This window comes from Athalia rosae, chromosome 2 (genome assembly GCF_917208135.1).
Source record: "Athalia rosae chromosome 2, iyAthRosa1.1, whole genome shotgun sequence".
Taxonomy (NCBI): Eukaryota; Metazoa; Arthropoda; class Insecta; order Hymenoptera; family Athaliidae; genus Athalia; species Athalia rosae.
Genome location: NC_064027.1, coordinates 17589273 through 17605193, shown reverse-complemented (window position 1 = coordinate 17605193; position 15921 = coordinate 17589273). Strand labels below are relative to the sequence as shown.

The window sequence follows — 15921 nt, the reverse complement described above, 5'->3', positions numbered from 1 at the left end:
AAAATATGTCTGAAAATTTCAGCCATTAAACCCAGAAATACGATATAAGTTGAAAAAGCACATTTTCCAGTATTAATTTCATCACAGATATATTATTGATCTAAGTTTTCTCTTTTCTAAAACGTTGTACTCGAATAACGTAAAAGAGTTCACTAGACCCCAAGTATAAAAATTATGAAAACATCTGCCTCCTCTCGAAGATACCTCATATTTCAAGGGTATACAGCTTATTGTTAGTAGTAACATAGATATTTTGAACACATCTATGACGGTAGTGGAACATAATTGTTCGGCCCCACATGGGATAGCTCTAGTATATATACCTACTCATAAATATAATTATTTTTTAACTGTCGGACTGACTCATGGAATGTTTCATTTCTTGAGGGGAGGCAATCCCAGGCCAAGTCTGACCCTTCGGAATTTCCAGTGCGGTCATAAACCCACGTTAGTTGTTAGTGACAATAACCATGCCTGGAAAAGCTAGCGAAAAACCCAAGGCTAGGATGTGTTCTGCGTCACTTGATTGTTTACGCATTTGGGACTTTCTAACGTCCCAATGTTAAGAACTTCAAGTGGTGGCCAGACGCATCGGTCCCTTGGCTGATCGCTAAGGGTCCCACACGTGTGCCGCGCGAGGGCGGGTCTTCTACCCCTCAAAAAACCTACGCATGGAGGTATCTGGCATTGCCTCCCACCCCCTGGGTTCAGTTCAAGACATAGCCTTAGCATAAGTCAATGTAAAAACACTTTTTAACCAGTCGTCGTCGTACCGTCTTCGTCGAGTACTCGCTGAGGTGAACGTACACCCCGGTACTGACGCGATTCACTAGGTACACTTATACTTTTTTATACTATAATATTTGACTGAGTTACCTTGCTTGGTTTGAATAATTCAATTCTTATATCATTCGGTTAATAGGTCTACTTGTACCTATTAATCAATACAGACGATCCACTTGTATCGTAGTATACTCACATCATTCTTACCCTTGTAAGCATATGCGATCAGATTTAAATAAATTACTTTGTTTATTAAAGTTTTGATTGCATCCACACACTGAGAAACCACAAGCGATTCAGGAGAACCTACTCGTGCTAACACATACAAAACATTTTTTGGTCCTTCGAGCCGGATTCACAACGTAGTGATCCAGTGATATTAGTGGTGAATAGTTCGCGTACGTGCAGTGATCTAAACCGCGTTTACAAAACAATTATCACCAACGAACATTTATCAGTGCGGAAAATTATTCCACCACTCACGTGAAGACAATAGTCTCCAACACATTCGGGCTACAAGAACCGACATACGATACCATCTACGATGGCCAATTTAATCGCGTTGAGGCACGCACGAGGACAAATCAAGGGCAGGATAACTCGATTCGCAACATGGCTCAACTCCTTCGATTCACTCACAGGCGACTTCGGAAGCTTGCTATCACGGCTTGACGAAGCAACTAATATCATAGCAGAGTTCAACGAAATGCAGAATAAGATCGAGGCAATTGACCAAGAATCGAATCACGATGAAGAACGCCTTATCTTCGAAGATTCCTACCACACCACAATAGGTAGGGCAAAAACGCTCTTGCAACGTTACACCAGTGCTACGCCCAACTCGGTAATCACAAATCAAACCGGAAATATAGATAGTCCAATGATCAGTTCTGGCATAAAATTACCAACGATGAGCTTACCTACGTTCAACGCATCCGCGGAAAACTACAAAACTGCATGGGAAATGCTGACGAAACGATTCAACAACACGAAGCTCATGATAAGTCGGAATCTTCAATCGTTAGCCGAAACTCCTTCGATACCGAAAGAATCGGGTCCAGCGTTACGACAAATGCTTGATCACGCTCAGAAGCTCTCGCGGTCCTTGAAGATTCTGAAGGCAAATACGTGGGACGCGGTATTCACGTATCATATTGTCAGCAAGATGGACAACACGACGAAACGCGAGTGGAAATGCTTCACGAAGGATATCGACATGCCGACAGAAGCTCAATTAATCGAATTTTTGGAAGAACGGTGCGCAATAGTGGATACGGACGTGGCTGCAAAGCCGGCAATTAAATTAAACTCCTCCGGTAATGTGCGACAATCGAACTCTAGACGGGACAATACTAGTTTCACAGGCGTCTCAACAGACTCTTCAACGTGTAAGGTGTGTGAAAACTTCCACGAAGTGTACAGGTGTCCAGTGTTTAGGAATTTATCGGTCGCGTCGCGGACAACTGTAGTCAAAAGGCATAAACTTTTTATGAACTGTTTGAGATTACATAATGGAAAGTGTACCTTCGGCCGATGCCGAAAGTGTAACAGGTTCCATAATACGTTATTACATATGGATTCTGATCAGCACACATTAAATGCCAAGGAATCCAGTGCACCTACACCAGATCCAGAGCATCCACGATCTTCTGGCAACAATGTTCAGAAGATGCGACCTTCCGACGGAGCCAGTACCTCCCAATCGACGGCCCCATTCACAGGTGCGGTAGGCACCGCAAAATCCCAAGTACTGCTGTCCACTGCCTTGATTTTCGTGGAAGACAGGTACGGGAAATTACACGAATGTCGAGCACTTCTCGACTCAGGGTCCCAGTCAAACCTGATGACTAGGGAACTCGGCGATCGACTCTCCTTACCTAGGGAACGATTCAACCTGCCAATCGGTGGCATCAACAATACTTCTACGAAAGTACACGAACGAGTACAATTAACGATACGATCGCGACAGCACGCCTACAAGAGCACGCTGTCGGTCCTCGTCATCGACGAGATTGTCACGCAGCATCCCGCCACGTGGATCGACGCAAAACTATTGCGTATACCTGAGAATCTGACCCTGGCCGACCCAACTTTCAATCGTCCAGGCAGAATTGACCTCCTCATCGGTGCATCAATCTTCTGGGAACTTATATGTGCAGGTCAAATAAAATTGACCGACGGACAACCCATTATGCAGAAAACACAGCTTGGTTGGATTATCTCCGGAGAAGTTGCCGTCGCACATCACAAGAAGAATCAGACTCACCAATTTTGTGGATTCGTTACCGACGAACAAATCAGCGATCAATTGCACCGTTTCTGGAAATTGGAGGAATGCAACGGAAGATCACATTACACACGTGAAGAACGGGCCTGTGAGGAACATTTCCAGCAGACACACTTCCGCAAAAACGATGGAAGGTTCATCGTCCAGTTACCATTACGTAGAGATTTCTCTCAGTTAGGAGACTCAAAACAAACCGCGATAAAACGCTTTCACGCAGTCGAACGCAAATTATCACGGCAGCCTCACCTGAAGGCTCAATACATTAAATTCATGGACGAATACGAATCCTTGAACCACATGACAGCAATCAGCGATAGTCTTCCTGCGGTACAACACGTGTATTATATACCTCATCACGCAGTTCTAAAGGAAGATAGTTTAACAACCAAATTAAGAGTGGTATTTGACGGTTCGTGTAAAACTACGGCTGGTACATCTCTCAACGATATATTACTAGTCGGCCCAACAATTCAGCAAGATCTGTTTTCGATCATTTTACGGTTCCGACAACACAAGTATGTCTTCACTGCAGACATTGAGAAGATGTACCGCCAAATAATCATCCACAAGGATCAACGGGATCTTCAGCGCATAGTCTGGAGACGCTCTCCGGAAGAACCCTTGCGAACCTTCCAATTGAATACGGTAACGTACGGTCTTGCATCATCACCTTTTCTGGCAATCCGATGCCTACAACAATTGGCACTGGAAAATCGCGACCGCTTCCCTGATTCTACTCGGATAATCGAGGAAGATTTCTACGTGGACGACTTGATCACCGGCGCAGACACATTGGAAGAAGTAAGCCGCATTAAAGGTGAAGTCACAACAGTCCTCCAGCTTGCAAAATTCAAGCTATACAAGTGGGCAGCGAACGACGAAACGTTACGCAATAATATAAACAATGATATTACTATGGCGACTCGCAGTATTGGAGACGACGTGAAAACATTAGGTCTACGGTGGAATCCCTTACGAGACGAGCTACAATACCACGTGCAAGTCCCAGACGCTTCAAAAAGGGTTACCAAACGAACCATACTATCAACCATAGCCCAGATTTTCGACCCACTTGGACTAATCGGGCCTACAACCATTAGGGCAAAAATCATACTGCAACGCCTATGGTTGTCAAAGATAAGTTGGGATGAATCAGTCCCATTAGACATCCACACAATGTGGACGCAATATGTCGGGCAGCTACATAGACTGCAACACATAAAAATTCCACGGCTGGTGAAAACGCCCAGCCCGGACACGATCGAACTGCACGGGTTCTGCGATGACTCTGAAGCCGCGTACGGAGCCTGCCTATACATTCGATCGCACACACAAAATGGCACCTGGACTTCAAGGTTGCTGTGCGCCAAATCAAAGGTGGCACCAATTAAAAACGTAAGCCTTCCACGGCTCGAGCTATGCGGCGCACTTCTGCTGGCACAGCTGAGTCATAAGGCCACACGAGCGCTCAGAATGAATATTGACCGATCATATTTCTGGAGCGACTCCACCATTACTCTGGCTTGGATCAAGGGCGAACCATGTCAATGGAAGACGTTCGTCGCTAACCGGGTATCAGAAATCCAAAACCTCACGGATTCTCACGCCTGGAGACACGTTAAATCTGAGGACAACCCCTCGTCGTACCGTCTTCGTCGAGTACTCGCTGAGGTGAACGTACACCCCGGTACTGACGCGATTCACTAGGTACACTTATACTTTTTTATACTATAATATTTGACTGAGTTACCTTGCTTGGTTTAAATAATTCAATTCTTATATCATTCGGTTAATAGGTCTACTTGTACCTATTATTCAATACAGACGATCCACTTGTATCGTAGTATACTGTGTTTAAGACTATTCGTGCTCCTCTAAGGGAAGTATGCAGACCTTTGCTAGGGCCCGTTTTATTATGCCGTTTCGTGTTTTAACGCTGACCACCCTAGTGTGTCCATCTCTACCTGGATGGGTTTCTACAATTCCGCCCATACGCCATTGCATAGGTGGAACGTTGTCATCTTTCAAAATCACCATCGCACCCGGTAGAAGTTTCGTTTTTTGTACCTCCGTCCATTTTGAACGCTGCTGTAAATTCGACAGATACTCCAGACTCCATCGCGATGGATCGTGACCAGAAATGTTGCTTTAGCTGCGTTATGCGTTGATACCTGGTCAAGCGGTTTAAGGGTACGTCAAGTAAGTCCGGTTGAGGTAACGCTGTAAGAGGCTCCCCGATTAAAAAGTGTCCCGGAGTTAAAGGTATCAGGTCGTCAGGATCGTTCGATATAGGTGTTAACGGTCTCGAGTTTAAACAAGCTTCGATCAAACTGAACGTCGTGTACAGTTCTTCGAAGGTGAGAAGCGCGTTACCGATAATTTTTCGTAAATGCGTTTTTACCGATTTTACCCCGGCTTCCCATAATCCCCCGAAGTGTGGTGAATTTGGTGGATTAAAATGCCAATTTATGGATTCTTGCGCGAAGTAATTTGTGATCGTAGCGCGATTTTGTTCGTCCTGTAAGAGGCTACGGAGTTCCTTCAGTTCATTATTCGCGCCTACGAAGTTTGTGCCGTTGTCCGAGTACATGTCGGACGGCCTACCGCGACGAGCTATGAACCGTTTAAAAGCGTTTAAAAACCCCGTGGTTGACAAGTCGACAGCTACCTCTAAGTGAATAGCCTTGGTTGTAAGGCAGACAAAAAGACATAAGTAGGCCTTACCGGTTTTATTACGTGAGATTTTTATGGAAAACGGACCCGCGTAATCTACGCCGCATTTTAAGAATGCTCGCGCTGGATTGACTCTAGCATCAGGTAGATCGCCCATCATTTGATTTAAAGTGTTAGGGCGGTTTTTAAAGCACACTATGCAATGTCGCAGGACGCTTCGTATCGTGTTTTTACCTGCTAGTGGCCAGTATCGTGTGCGTAGTGAGGCTAGTAATGCTTGTGCCCCGGTATGCAAATGGCGATAATGCTCATCTCGAATGATGAGTTTGGTTAATTTGTGTTTTGCTGACAGTATAATAGGATGTCTCTGACCCTCAGGTAGGCGAGAATTCCGTAACCGACCTCCTACTCGAATAATTCCATCTTTATCAAGAAATGGATGTAGTGTCAACAATTTACTATTATTACTTAAACCTTGATTGAGTTTCAATGATTTCCGTTCGTTAGGGAATTCTTGCCTTTGCATGAGTCGAATTAATAAGCTGAGGGCTGTATTGAGTTCAATGACCGTTAATGGTCCGCACCTTCGGTTATTCCGATTCAAAGTGTTGTGCTTGAAACGTATACAATAAGCCACTACGCGTTTAAATCTACTTAAAGACGAAAACTTATCAAATATTTCAAAGTCTCTGTCTATATTTAAAAATACCACACTCTGCTGTCTGGTCTCGGGGATGTCCGTCGGTTGAGACATCTGGGGTTGCGGCCAGTGTTCAGGCCCTTCAGAGAGCCAGGTAGGCCCCTGCCACCAGGCTGTAGTCCCTTCCAGTAGTTGAGGGTCGATGCCCCGTGAGATGACGTCAGCGGGGTTGTCCTCAGATTTAACGTGTCTCCAGGCGTGAGAATCCGTGAGGTTTTGGATTTCTGATACCCGATTAGCGACGAACGTCTTCCATTGACATGGTTCGCCCTTGATCCAAGCCAGAGTAATGGTGGAGTCGCTCCAGAAATATGATCGGTCAATATTCATTCTGAGCGCTCGTGTGGCCTTATGACTCAGCTGTGCCAGCAGAAGTGCGCCGCATAGCTCGAGCCGTGGAAGGCTTACGTTTTTAATTGGTGCCACCTTTGATTTGGCGCACAGCAACCTTGAAGTCCAGGTGCCATTTTGTGTGTGCGATCGAATGTATAGGCAGGCTCCGTACGCGGCTTCAGAGTCATCGCAGAACCCGTGCAGTTCGATCGTGTCCGGGCTGGGCGTTTTCACCAGCCGTGGAATTTTTATGTGTTGCAGTCTATGTAGCTGCCCGACATATTGCGTCCACATTGTGTGGATGTCTAATGGGACTGATTCATCCCAACTTATCTTTGACAACCATAGGCGTTGCAGTATGATTTTTGCCCTAATGGTTGTAGGCCCGATTAGTCCAAGTGGGTCGAAAATCTGGGCTATGGTTGATAGTATGGTTCGTTTGGTAACCCTTTTTGAAGCGTCTGGGACTTGCACGTGGTATTGTAGCTCGTCTCGTAAGGGATTCCACCGTAGACCTAATGTTTTCACGTCGTCTCCAATACTGCGAGTCGCCATAGTAATATCATTGTTTATATTATTGCGTAACGTTTCGTCGTTCGCTGCCCACTTGTATAGCTTGAATTTTGCAAGCTGGAGGACTGTTGTGACTTCACCTTTAATGCGGCTTACTTCTTCCAATGTGTCTGCGCCGGTGATCAAGTCGTCCACGTAGAAATCTTCCTCGATTATCCGAGTAGAATCAGGGAAGCGGTCGCGATTTTCCAGTGCCAATTGTTGTAGGCATCGGATTGCCAGAAAAGGTGATGATGCAAGACCGTACGTTACCGTATTCAATTGGAAGGTTCGCAAGGGTTCTTCCGGAGAGCGTCTCCAGACTATGCGCTGAAGATCCCGTTGATCCTTGTGGATGATTATTTGGCGGTACATCTTCTCAATGTCTGCAGTGAAGACATACTTGTGTTGTCGGAACCGTAAAATGATCGAAAACAGATCTTGCTGAATTGTTGGGCCGACTAGTAATATATCGTTGAGAGATGTACCAGCCGTAGTTTTACACGAACCGTCAAATACCACTCTTAATTTGGTTGTTAAACTATCTTCCTTTAGAACTGCGTGATGAGGTATATAATACACGTGTTGTACCGCAGGAAGACTATCGCTGATTGCTGTCATGTGGTTCAAGGATTCGTATTCGTCCATGAATTTAATGTATTGAGCCTTCAGGTGAGGCTGCCGTGATAATTTGCGTTCGACTGCGTGAAAGCGTTTTATCGCGGTTTGTTTTGAGTCTCCTAACTGAGAGAAATCTCTACGTAATGGTAACTGGACGATGAACCTTCCATCGTTTTTGCGGAAGTGTGTCTGCTGGAAATGTTCCTCACAGGCCCGTTCTTCACGTGTGTAATGTGATCTTCCGTTGCATTCCTCCAATTTCCAGAAACGGTGCAATTGATCGCTGATTTGTTCGTCGGTAACGAATCCACAAAATTGGTGAGTCTGATTCTTCTTGTGATGTGCGACGGCAACTTCTCCGGAGATAATCCAACCAAGCTGTGTTTTCTGCATAATGGGTTGTCCGTCGGTCAATTTTATTTGACCTGCACATATAAGTTCCCAGAAGATTGATGCACCGATGAGGAGGTCAATTCTGCCTGGACGATTGAAAGTTGGGTCGGCCAGGGTCAGATTCTCAGGTATACGCAATAGTTTTGCGTCGATCCACGTGGCGGGATGCTGCGTGACAATCTCGTCGATGACGAGGACCGACAGCGTGCTCTTGTAGGCGTGCTGTCGCGATCGTATCGTTAATTGTACTCGTTCGTGTACTTTCGTAGAAGTATTGTTGATGCCACCGATTGGCAGGTTGAATCGTTCCCTAGGTAAGGAGAGTCGATCGCCGAGTTCCCTAGTCATCAGGTTTGACTGGGACCCTGAGTCGAGAAGTGCTCGACATTCGTGTAATTTCCCGTACCTGTCTTCCACGAAAATCAAGGCAGTGGACAGCAGTACTTGGGATTTTGCGGTGCCTACCGCACCTGTGAATGGGGCCGTCGATTGGGAGGTACTGGCTCCGTCGGAAGGTCGCATCTTCTGAACATTGTTGCCAGAAGATCGTGGATGCTCTGGATCTGGTGTAGGTGCACTGGATTCCTTGGCATTTAATGTGTGCTGATCAGAATCCATATGTAATAACGTATTATGGAACCTGTTACACTTTCGGCATCGGCCGAAGGTACACTTTCCATTATGTAATCTCAAACAGTTCATAAAAAGTTTATGCCTTTTGACTACAGTTGTCCGCGACGCGACCGATAAATTCCTAAACACTGGACACCTGTACACTTCGTGGAAGTTTTCACACACCTTACACGTTGAAGAGTCTGTTGAGACGCCTGTGAAACTAGTATTGTCCCGTCTAGAGTTCGATTGTCGCACATTACCGGAGGAGTTTAATTTAATTGCCGGCTTTGCAGCCACGTCCGTATCCACTATTGCGCACCGTTCTTCCAAAAATTCGATTAATTGAGCTTCTGTCGGCATGTCGATATCCTTCGTGAAGCATTTCCACTCGCGTTTCGTCGTGTTGTCCATCTTGCTGACAATATGATACGTGAATACTGCGTCCCACGTATTTGCCTTCAGAATCTTCAAGGACCGCGAGAGCTTCTGAGCGTGATCAAGCATTTGTCGTAACGCTGGACCCGATTCTTTCGGTATCGAAGGAGTTTCGGCTAACGATTCCGACTTATCATGAGCTTCGTGTTGTTGAATCGTTTCGTCAGCATTTCCCATGCAATTTTGTAGTTTTCCGCGGATGCTGTTAACGAATCAATCACGTCAGCTGCGGTGTCTTTAAGTGAAGACCGCAGGTAGTAGAATTTTTGGATATCGGCTATCGCTGGGTTGTCATGGATCAAAGCCTTGAACGTATCGCGGAAATTTAGCCATTGGTCATAATTACCGTTAAACGTAGGTAAGCTCATCGTTGGTAATTTTATGCCAGAACTGATCATTGGACTATCTATATTTCCGGGTTGATTTGTGATTACCGAGTTGGGCGTAGCACTGGTGTAACGTTGCAAGAGCGTTTTTGCCTTACCTATTGTGGTGTGGTAGGAATCTTCGAAGATAAGGCGTTCTTCATCGTGATTCGATTCTTGGTCAATTGCCTCGATCTTATTCTGCATTTCGTTGAACTCTGCTATGATATTAGTTGCTTCGTCAAGCCGTGATAGCAAGCTTCCGAAGTCGCCTGTGAGTGGATCGAAGGAGTTGAGCCATGTTGCGAATCGAGTTATCCTGCCCTTGATTTGTCCTCGTGCGTGCCTCAACGCGATTAAATTGGCCATCGTAGATGGTATCGTATGTCGGTTCTTGTAGCCCGAATGTGTTGGAGACTATTGTCTTCACGTGAGTGGTGGAATAATTTTCCGCACTGATAAATGTTCGTTGGTGATAATTGTTTTGTAAACGCGGTTTAGATCACTGCACGTACGCGAACTATTCACCACTAATATCACTGGATCACTACGTTGTGAATCCGGCTCGAAGGACCAAAAATGTTTTGTATGTGTTAGCACGAGTAGGTTCTCCTGAATCGCTTGTATTTTCTCAGTGTGTGGATGCAATCAAAACTTTAATAAACAAAGTAATTTATTTAAATCTGATCGCATATGCTTACAAGGGTAAGAATGATGTGAGTATACTACGATACAAGTGGATCGTCTGTATTGAATAATAGGTACAAGTAGACCTATTAACCGAATGATATAAGAATTGAATTATTTAAACCAAGCAAGGTAACTCAGTCAAATATTATAGTATAAAAAGGTATAAGTGTATCTAGTGAATCGCGTCAGTACTGGGGTGTACGTTCACCTCAGCGAGTACTCGACGAAGACGGTACGATGACCACCTACTCGTGCTAACACATACAAAACAATAATACACGGCCCATGAGAAGGTTCTGTTCAGTATATACAGTATATATGTTTCTACATAGATACTATATCTCTGGTTTTAACGTCCGGACAAGGTTTCTATTTCTATCATTCAATAGGTGATACAAATGAGCGCCCCTGCGAGAGACAAATCTGTGAACCATCAAGAGTGAACCCCCTTATCAATCGAAATCACCGCACTACATCTGTGACCTTAATGACAGTTGCTCAATGAAATCGGTGACCAAAATTACAAGTTCTTTCCTCTACAATTATGTACTTTAAAAACTGACAATAAGATGATCTTTCGAAAGCGCGAACTCACAAATTGCAACGGAATTATAAATGGCTTAAACTACTAACGTACACTACTATTCACAACGAGACAACGATGGGAATTCATAATTCAGACATCAGATGCATTAGAACTACTGTCGCACTATATTTGTGGTGGAAGGAAAAGAACCAATACAAGCAGTATATTTTTTTAAATATATTTATTTATTAATAGGGGGCAGCGTCGCCGGCCCGCCATCTACCAATATTACTAACGGTAGTAATAGTGGTAGATGGCGGGCGCCCGATTTCCCCCCCGGCGGCGGCGGTTTCGACGGTTCTTCTGCGGCCGCGCCGGCTCGCCGGGGTCCGCTGCCTGCACCTGCGCCGGCTGGGCCGCCTCCGCCGCCTCCGCCGCCTGGGCCGCCTGGGTCGCCTCCGCCGCCTGGGCCGCCTGGGCCTCCTCCGCCGGGGCCGCGTTCGCGGCGGGCTGCGGCGACTGCGGCTGCTGCTGCCGTTGCAGCTGGGCCACCGCAGCCCTCAGCGCGACTAACTCCTGCATTACATCCTCCTGTGAATGATAATGATTATAAGCTATAATTTGATGTAGAGATAGCACTGAAATCAGACACTTTCATTCGCACTGTATCTTTACAATTTTAATAGTTCTATTGACTTGGACTAGTTTTTCTAATGGAATGCTTGTTGTGATATATGAGATATGTGAAATATGGGTCAGGACTCTTCGTACCACATTTAGTTTGTTGATACGCTTGATCATGTATAGGTATAGGGGAAGGCGGGGCAATACGAGGTACTTAACGAAAGAAAGCCCGAGCTTTCTGAAACTCAAGTATGACGAAAATTCTTCCGCTAATTTGTATTTGAAGTAAGCGAGGACAATCTTCATTTACCATTAGAAAGAGAAAATTAAGAATTATTCTATTGTACCATAATAATAAGAATTATACTAACATTTAAAGTAATCACGATTTATATTCCTTCAAAATCGGTTATGGAGAAAAACTGATTTCAAAATCGACAGTGATGGTTAAAGTCCTGACCGATCATTCAACAAAAAAATGGCTCACCTTTTCCTTTACATAAATTTGTGTCAAGTTCGAGTGATAAGAAATAGCAAAACTTTTCATGCAAAAAATCAGATTCAAGAAAGGATTCTATTGGTGTGGATATAACTGTTCCTCCGAAAATAGATAAATTTTATGTGTGGTCATAGATCTATGTATATTGTGTGGTGATCAAACCGACAAGTTGTCTGTGATAGAAATCATCATAGGGAGAACTGCGACAATTTTTCAGAAAAAAAATGCAGCATCTTTTCAAAAACGAATTCATGATTGAAGTCTTGATTTGGATTCGGTATGAAACTATAATGTGTGTATGAACATTGAAGATCTGTTACGTACGAGTCGCGGTGGTGGCACCACAGCCTGTTCATGCGGCGGGATGGGGGGGGGGCCGCCACTCCGACCGCCGCCGCCGCATACGAGCGGCACGGCCCCTCACTGCGTCTCGGTTGAGAATTACGTTCGTTATCTTTGTAAATAATAAAATATCACATTAGTGCCAAAATTATTTATTTGGAAATCAAAGTGCGTGTAGTATATGCAGAATATATGGGGAATTCCACGCAAACTCGACAAGCCTCCGACCCTCACCATTTTTGTTTCGATCCATCCTTTTATCTGACATTCAACTAACCCAGGATAGGTGAAAACGAAAAATTTCTATAATTTTTCGAACACCTGAATTCCGTCACCGGTTTTTAGAAAAAAAAAAATTGTTGCGCGCAACTATATGTACACAAACCGTGTTCATAAGTGGAGGATGTAAACATTGCGCGATTTGATTTAGGTTCACGCAAAATATCACTAGTCGAATTTACAGCAGCGCCACAGCAGAGGTCGGGGGATCCGGCGCCGCTCGACTCGCATCAACCGGCCGCGATCTGTTATGATCCACGGCGTTGTCACCTCACAAAACTGACACAGCCATTCAACGATGATTTAACGATAAACGAGACGCGTTAGAAGTGTTTACCGAACATATTGAATTATCCCTAATGCGTCTCGTTTATTGTCTTTTTCTTACAACACTCATTTCGAATACATCAATGGCAAGTGTTTACTCTGTCATCGACGGAGATCATCCTATCCTATTTAATTCACCGTATCATTTCTCTGATCAAAATAACAACATCAGTCGTGGTTTCTACGATATTATCGACAGATGGATTCTAATATTTTTGGTAAACACGCCGTGGATCATAACAGATCGTGGCCGGTCGATGCGATCCCCCTGCCTCTGCTGTGGCGCTGCTGTAAATTCGACTAGTGATATTTTGCGTGAACCTAAATCAACATTACATCCTCTCCACTTATGAACACGGTTCGTGTACATATAGCTGCGCGCAACAATTTTTTGTTTTTTAAAAACCGGTAACGGAATTCAGGTGTTCGAAAAATTATAGAAATTTTTTGTTTTCACCTATCCTGGGTTAGTTGAATGTCAGATAAAAGGATGGATCGAAACAAAAATGGTGAGGGTCGGAGGCTTGGCGAGTTCGCGGGGAATTCCTTTTCTGAATATATTTATGACGCTAACACGCCACCATAATGGCGGAAGACAGTTCACAACATATTGTACACGATAATTTGTGTCATTATCGGTTGAATTTCGTACACTATGTTTTAATCAATAGAGCAGAAAAATTATCCCATCAAATTAACCCATTAGAGAATTTCAGAAAATGAATTGCAAATACGAGCACCGATTTTACAAGTTTTTATCTATCCCGGTTAGGGTTTACGTATGTGTTATTTCTGTATTTATATCCCAAATAAGACATGATATATGATCACACTGTATTTCTGACCGTCACATGTTACATATCTGGTGTAATAATGAGAATTTAAGTCGGATGTGTGTCAAACAAAATGTTAGTTAAATAAGCACTACTCACCGGCCATGATGGTTGTTCGATAAAAACTGATGAAATCGGTTGTATTACCGCCGCCGCATTGCGTCAGCGGCGTGATCCGAAATCTCTTGAGCGCAGTGCTACCACTATGAAGCGCCAATCACGGCCGATTTCAGTTCTGTGCATGCGCGAGCTTTACCGCGTTCCTACTTTACGGAATCGCGACCACATCTTTCTCACTCGGAAAGAAGGGACGAAGAATTCACATTTCTGTCGCATTTTTTTTATATGCTACGCCGGACATTACACAGCGCCATTTTTAAATTTATGCATATTCACTGCGAATTTTGATTCGCCGTTATTGATGTGTGTAGTACGTACATCCGTCCTCACCATGGTGAGAATTCAATTTTGTTTGTGACTTACGTCTCTCTAATTGTAACGAGTTAGCTACTGTTCAGTCTTCGTTGAGATCGCAGAGCCAGTGGTTGTCCCGTGCAACATAGACCGAACCAAAAACCCACGTGTGAGAAAGTGAAAACGTCATGACGACCCTCACCTGCGATGTTTATTTTTATAAAAACTGTACATCGACCCGAGATAAAGAGGGCATAACGCCATTCTGCTTCCCGAATATCAAGGATCCAAGATACGTAAACTGGATCCGGAATGCAGGTAGGTACCTATAAATTTGTTCTATTTTTGGTGTACAATTTGCAAACGTACAAAACGGATTGCATATGTTATAATTGAACCACGACAGTTATCACTTCGAGTACCACTCGTGCAGCGGTAAATCGTCACTATTTTCTCCATATTCCACGTTTTCATCAAGGATGAGCTAGCGTTGCAAGAAACAAGTGCGCCCTAACATTCATTTATCCCTTCGTCGATCGTTGTGAAAATCAAAGGAGTCGGCTTGCGAGTCAGATTTCTTGGATTTGTATTTACTGTGCAAAAAAATGTCGAAGCTGGTCAAAAATATGAAACAAACATCAATACGGGAGGTCCAATGATTCTAAGATTCTTCCGTAGTAGTCGGCTCCTGGAGTTCTGGAGAAAATATTTCTGCATTTCGCATCAAATTTTTAAATATTGAAATGGTTTCCAAACATCACGAAGCGTTCGTAGACTCCATTTTTCTCAATCGCATATAAGACGCTCTGCGGCACTCGACGCGTTCTTCTTGTAATCCCTTCTACGGGGGAACCCCACTCTACTTTTATGGACGAAGAGAGAGGCGCGGCGGCACAAAACTCGAGCCGTGGTCGGAACGTCTCGCGGTAATAATAATCCTCCAGTCGAATTAAGCAGAAAATGACGTCTATATTAACGTGGAAGAACATAGGCTGGCCGATTTTTTTGAAATATCATTTAGACCAGTAGAAAGCTACTCTGAAAAGTCTAACATTTTTTTCAAACGGGTTTGGCCGCAAAAAATTCTTAAAAAATGAAAAACCCATATTTTGCAATATAACTTTGTTTCTGTAAATATTTCGGAAAAAGTGTATGTAAAAAAGTTGTTCGTCGTGAAAAGATCTAAATTATGAGCCCAATTTAGAAATTTCATAAAAATTAGTTTACTTGTGAATTGCAAGCAAACACGGAAAAAAAAATTTCCGATTTTTTCGAATAACTTGATGAATAATCAACTTGTGGTATTGTAATTGATGGAGCAGTAACTTCAATCCTTTTCCCAGAGAATAGTCGAAGATTCGCTCACCAATGTTTCATAGTCAAGCAACAATACGCGACGAGGCAAAATCCGCGGATTGTCCATACTTTCTCACAAACGATCGTCACATGGTGCCAAAAAATCATGAAGGTAGTGTTTCATGAGTACTTTCTAGATACAAAAAAAATTAAAAAATTTCATTCATAAAAACCGACTTTTTCCGCGATTTTATAATTTTTGCTCTTAAACAAATAGAGATATCTCTGACAATTAAATCCAAATTCGAATGGATCTTAACAGATTCTTATTGCT

General features: G+C 43.8%; 2 protein-coding genes and 1 long non-coding RNA gene across 4 annotated transcripts; 1 reads left to right on the top strand and 2 right to left on the bottom strand.

Annotated features, from left to right (window-relative positions):
- Positions 1-1327: 1327 nt before the first annotated feature.
- Positions 1328-4777, top strand: LOC125500008. The gene has a single exon (XM_048650974.1). It carries the CDS (start codon positions 1328-1330, stop codon positions 4775-4777), a length of 3450 nt encoding a protein of 1149 aa, XP_048506931.1.
- Positions 4778-5087: 310 nt separating this feature from the next.
- Positions 5088-9569, bottom strand: LOC125500006. Its single transcript, XM_048650961.1, has one exon. The coding sequence runs from the start codon at positions 9567-9569 to the stop codon at positions 5088-5090; it is 4482 nt and encodes a 1493-aa protein (XP_048506918.1).
- Positions 9570-11197: 1628 nt separating this feature from the next.
- LOC125500038 lies at positions 11198-14109 on the bottom strand. Of its 2 annotated transcripts, none has more exons than XR_007277213.1 (3): positions 13977-14109; positions 12421-12550; positions 11198-11564 (listed from the first exon to the last, which is right to left on the bottom strand). It is a non-coding gene; the product is annotated as an uncharacterized LOC125500038 (long non-coding RNA). The 2 variants fall into 2 exon arrangements; XR_007277214.1 differs by lacking the exon at positions 13977-14109 and adding an exon at positions 12673-12697.
- Positions 14110-15921: the final 1812 nt, after the last annotated feature.

Bases quoted from the DNA above. Each gene is read 5' to 3' on its own strand.
- LOC125500006 (XM_048650961.1), bottom strand. From the start codon at position 9,569: ATGGGAAATGCTGACGAAACGATTCAACAACACGAAGCTCATGATAAG.
- LOC125500008 (XM_048650974.1), top strand. From the start codon at position 1,328: ATGGCCAATTTAATCGCGTTGAGGCACGCACGAGGACAAATCAAGGGC.